Source organism: Salvelinus namaycush, chromosome 35 (assembly GCF_016432855.1).
Source record: "Salvelinus namaycush isolate Seneca chromosome 35, SaNama_1.0, whole genome shotgun sequence".
In the NCBI taxonomy this organism is placed as follows: Eukaryota; Metazoa; Chordata; class Actinopteri; order Salmoniformes; family Salmonidae; genus Salvelinus; species Salvelinus namaycush.
In genome coordinates, this window is record NC_052341.1 from 31,121,475 (window position 1) to 31,126,647 (window position 5,173).

The 5,173-nt window shown below is 41.3% G+C and overlaps 1 protein-coding gene across 1 annotated transcript; it reads right to left on the reverse strand.

Moving 5' to 3' along the window:
• Positions 1 to 2,593: 2,593 nt before the first annotated feature.
• On the reverse strand, positions 2,594 to 4,231 carry LOC120029684 (toll-like receptor 13). The gene is made up of 2 exons (XM_038974958.1): positions 3,824 to 4,231; positions 2,594 to 3,580 (listed from the first exon to the last, which is right to left on the reverse strand). Exons 1-2 carry the CDS (start codon positions 4,229 to 4,231, stop codon positions 2,594 to 2,596), a joined length of 1,395 nt encoding a protein of 464 aa, XP_038830886.1.
• Between the last annotated feature and the right edge of the window lie 942 nt (positions 4,232 to 5,173).

The window sequence follows — 5,173 nt, forward strand, 5'->3', positions numbered from 1 at the left end:
TATGGGCTTTTTAGGCGAGCGCTGATGCCGCCCTTTGATAAGCAGTGCCCACTTTGTCAAAAGCAGGGGCACAACATATTTTGCTTGTCCATTCCCAGCACCATTGCGCCACCAATGTTCAGTCAAAAATGTTTAACATAAATCATGTAGCAGATATAGGATCCACTTTTTACATCATGCAGGTTTCTCCGATCAAATAGTCGAACCTAAATGGTGTTCAATCAAATAGAAAATGATGTTAACAAAGTAACATATCCTAAAACCAGGACAGGTCAAATTAAAATGGACATTATGGAATGAACTGTTGTCTAGGAGTTTCACCCATTGTCATGATCAGTGGTTTCATGATTGTATATGTCAATTTCTTTGACAAACTGATCATTGCGAAAAAGAAAATAGCTCTGCATTTCCCGCTGTGTAAACATATTGCAAATAGGGTCGCAATAACTCCTGATAAAGTTGGGTAGCTGATATTCAGTGCTTAAATAACCAAATTGATTAGTAACCGTAATCAGGACTAATAAAGTCAATGCAATGGCCTGATTAACAAACCGTGAGCCTACTACATGGATGGGCATTCATAAAATTCCATTGCGGACTGATATAGTAGCCTACACCCTAGTAAGCATGAGCAGAACTCTTTTGGATGTCTTTTTTTGGTCCGGTCCAGACGTTGTTTTTTGGTGTTTTAGAAAAGGTAGTCTTACCACATATAGGCCCATTCATAAAATGCAATTTACAGGCAACACTGTAGGCTACAACTCAGTAAACAAAGACTGACGCCAATGCTTTTTGGATGTCTTTTTTTGGTCTTGATTTCCATATCCATAGACGTTGGTTTTTGGTCTGGTCTGGAAAATACATATTTATCAAAGTTGGGAAAATATGCCTTTTCAGCATTGTGGAAAATATATATTTTAAACATACGGAAAATACCTTTTCACATTTCATTCAGAACCTAAATTGATCCTAACTTCAATGTCTGAAATATACATATTGTAGACATATTTTTGCTTACTGGGACTATTCTAGTTTTGCTGGAGGGCATCCTCTGGATTTTATTTTATTTGACCTTTATTTAACTAGGCAAGTCGGTTAAGAACAAATTCTTATTTTCAATGACAGCCTAGGAACAATGGGTTATTCAGGGGCAGAACGACAGATTTTTACCATGTCAGCTCGGGGATTTGATGTTACAAGTTCAACGCTCTAACCACTAGGCTACCTGCCGCTCCAGGAATAACAGACATTCTGGAGTAAAGATTATATAACCAACATTCTCAAGTAATACTAGTCCCGTGAGAACAGGTCTTTGGAGGAGAGAGAGACACCAGGTTACAGTCGCTTGCTGTCTTTTCTTTTTAACACAGTGCAGCAAATCTGAGCCTGTCCCAGCACAATCAAATGAATTGCTGGTCGGACTCCCTCTAGCCATTTGTGTGTCTTAACTATTTAATCAAATTGTGTGCTTAAAGCATCAGACAAGCTCAGTGAATATAGTTCTTAGCTAAAGGGCAATCAGCTTCTTCAGTCCGCCAGGCCTTGGTGTGTGTGTGTGTGTGTCTGTGTGCACTTGCATGCATCTGTGTTTTATGCATGCATCCGCATGCATCTGTGTTTATGCATGCATCAACTAAAAATAGTTGACACTTTTTCTGGGCAATTTTACTGTAAGTTTATGTAGGTAATAGTGTCTTCTAGGTGTGACTGTCAAAATGTTAAAGAAAAGGGCATGTACGTGAAAGCTATGTCAAAGTAAAGGGGAAAGATATTGAAGTGTGCTGTGTGTGTGGTTAAAATCCCAATAGCAATTACATCTATAGATACAAGTTCTGAGCCAGGCTAGCACGGTGTCGGGGTGACCTACTCATAACAGGGTGAACCTCTCTCACTACTTCCCTCTTCCTCTCACTCCTACAGTATCTCCATTGACATGGCTCAAGGGGCTGCTGTTGTAAATTGGGTTGATTGGGCAGGTTGGACACGACCCACAAACATAATTTCACTGTATGTGTCCCAGCCCTCCAGACAGACCCCTCAACTCGCAGTAACACAGTGGAAGTATCTCTGTCAGTCTAAAGGAAGTGTATGGCAGTGACATAACTTCAGGGGGCACTGTAGCACAAGAACACACAGGAAGTCTTATCTAGTTTAGAAGTGTATCTCAATTGTCTAAAGTCGCTTCCTCTTCGAATCCCCACGCTTACCCAAAATAGTTTTCAGATCATAGCAGACTAAAGAGAGAAGCTGAGTAGAGGAAGCTCCTTTGGAGAATTGAAATGCCCCTAAGAAATGTGTCATGATAGTTTATGATGCATCTCTACTCTGCCATTAATATGTCAAAATGGCAAGTTCAAAGTGTTACCAACAAAACAATAACCACTGGAAACTCATCTCAAAGTATTTAGTTAGAGTAATTTGAAGCAGACATTAACATAGGATAAAGACATACAGAATAATGATTCGAGCAAAGATTTGAAAAGAGTTTGACACATGTTTAGCTCTTTTTGTACAGGAGATACATTATATATTTCCCTAGCTAAGTTACAATCCATTCATAAAACTTGGACTTTAGTTTTTAAATGTATTCATGTCACTGGCCATGTTTTGGCGCCAGCGTAGCCCAAAGTCGGTCCCAAAAATGTTGGTATTGTTCTGGCTCTTTTGGCCAGTCCAGGTAGGTCCTGGTCTTCACCAGTCTGGCCAGCCTGTGGTGGGCGGACAGCTGGTGAGGAGAGATGTCTTCCAAGAAGACCAGGATGAGGATATCCCTTTGCTCCACCCGCAGCCGGTCAGTGGCTAGCTTCATCTCCAAAGAGCACCAGTTGCTGCGGAGGTAGTGGCGGCTGACCAAGCATACAGTCCGGCGGCTGCTGTAGAGACAATCTGTGATGTTGTCCACAATGTCCTTCCCCAGCTGGAAGTCTCTACTGTGCAGACACAGGCGCAGGAAAGGGGGACCTCGTTGTTCCATGTTGGGCAGAAGCTCCTCCACCACCCAGCGCTCGTCTTTCCCACTGTAAGTGACAAAGGCGTCGTACCTGTAGCGTCTCTTGTTGTTCCGAAACACGGCCTCTTCCAACCAGCCGCGAGTGATGTAAAATAGAGCCAGCAGATACTGGCCAGCCAGGTGATGTAGCAGCACCACCAGCATGAAGAGCAGGAGACCCAGGGTGTTGGAAACAAACAAAATGAATCCTACGTCCATTGAACAATGGATCTGGGAGTATTTTAGGAAGTTCTGAGTGCCATGCTCACCTATGCAATTTATTTCCTTCATTCCCAATGTAGAATCCCAAAACATGACCTGAACTTGTCGATTCCGTTTCGCCCAGTTATCAAACCAAGCATTGTTGCAACTGCATTGTAAAAGTAGATCTTGTATAAACAGATACTTTAGGCTTTTCAGTGGCTCAGGGAATTCTTCCATGATTGTAAGCTCATTGTTAATAACCAAATGTAATTCTCTCAATGACTGTAAGTCTTTGCTCAGGTCCTTTTCAAGGTAGTCGATCCTGCAGCCAAGGAGCATCAGAGTCTCCAGTCTGGTCAAATTGTGAAACATGATCGCAAGACCAGTCTGCCGATTGAGGTCTACTCCTGTAAGTTGCAAATCCCTCAAGTGCACAAGTTTATTCAGGCTGGTTAGATCCACAAATAAAGTTGAGAGCTTTGATTCTAGCTTGAAGCGTTGAAGGAACTTGAAGTAGCTCCCAGCAAAGATGGACCCACACAGGATCCACTCTGTCCTTGCAGTTAGCTCAAAGACAGCCCTAAAGAAAGGCCTCTCACAGTCCTGAAAAGACACTGTCTCGCCGTGGACATGCAGGCCCAAGCCTGGGTTTGGGGCACCATCGCCCCCAATAATAAGAGTCATGGGCCTTCTGCCAGAGCTGATGTAAAGGTATGTCAGTCCCCGAGGTATGCTGCCAAATACAAATGTCAGATTCAGCTCAATCTTTGATTCTGGAGGGAAGTTCAGGTCTCCCAGAAACACATTCTGTATTGAACTAAGGTGAGCAAAAGATAATGCCTCAATGTGCACCAATGGATTTGCCTCCAAATTGAGGTACTCTAAGCAGTGCAGATCAAAGAAATTAAATGATTTGATTTCAGATAACTGGTTATGACCTAGATTTAAAACCTTTAACTTCTGCAATCCCAGAAAGGCAAAGTTGTCGATGGTGGAGATTCGATTATATTTCAAGTTAAGTTTTTCCAGGTTTTTCATGCAAAAGAACTGTCTACGATGTATGCTAAAAATACTACTAAAACTAAATGTAATTATTTTTAACCACAAGATAGGACTAGGTTGAGTTTTGCAAAGGGATGTAAATCTTGTATTGTTCAAGGAAAATTGATCAACAGTCAAAACCTGGAGATTCTTCAAGCCATGGATAAAGCTCAGATCAATAAATCTTTGTGAAATAGAGATTCTCTCAAGGCTCATTTTTCGAAGTGTCATGCAATTTTGAATGGCAGAAATTGAGAAGTTGATATGATCCGTAGTTATTGAAACATCAGAAGTTGAGAGTTGATAGACAATTTCACACATCGACTCTAAGTCACTATCCTCCTGCCAGAATTGAAATGATTCCACTTTGCTGACACCCGACTGCAGTAGTTGCATCTGCAGTACATTATTTAGAGGCATGTTAAGAAATGAAATGTTTTTAAAACCTTCAAACACACCTTTACCAATGGTCTTTAGATCAGGGAAATTCAAGACAATATCTTGAAGACCATATAAACTTGGGGTCTCATAAGTAGTCCCGTTAGACACGATACACTTTGGGCTACTCAGAGTGACAATTTCAGCCCACAGGACCAGCGATGTCAGTGAAGATGTCTTATTAACTATTCTACATAAAACCCCTGACAAGCTCTTTATGTCTGACAACAAATTATGTTGGGACTGCATTATCGTAAGAGTGGTCAATTGTTTCATACCAGCAAATGCATCTAGTGCTATTACAGAAAACGAACATGAAATTATTCTTAATTGTTTAAGATTATGTAAATCCTTGAATGTATTTGAATGAATGGATAAGTTTAAAGAGCAAGTAAGACTCAGTGTCTGAAGTCCAAATAGCCCCCTGAAAGCACCTGGAAGAATCTCTGCCGGTTGACCAGAGATGCCAAGCTCAACCAGTTTGTCGAATCTGGAGAAATC

What these genes read in the sequence shown, in the direction of transcription:
- LOC120029684 (XM_038974958.1), bottom strand. Translation starts at nt 4,231, where the DNA reads ATGAAAAACCTGGAAAAACTTAACTTGAAATATAATCGAATCTCCACC. An exon ending in ACCCAGGCTTGGGCCTGCAT is followed by an intron (nt 3,581 to 3,823) that starts GTCCACGGCGAG and finishes CTCAATCGGCAG; the next exon opens with ACTGGTCTTGCGATCATGTT.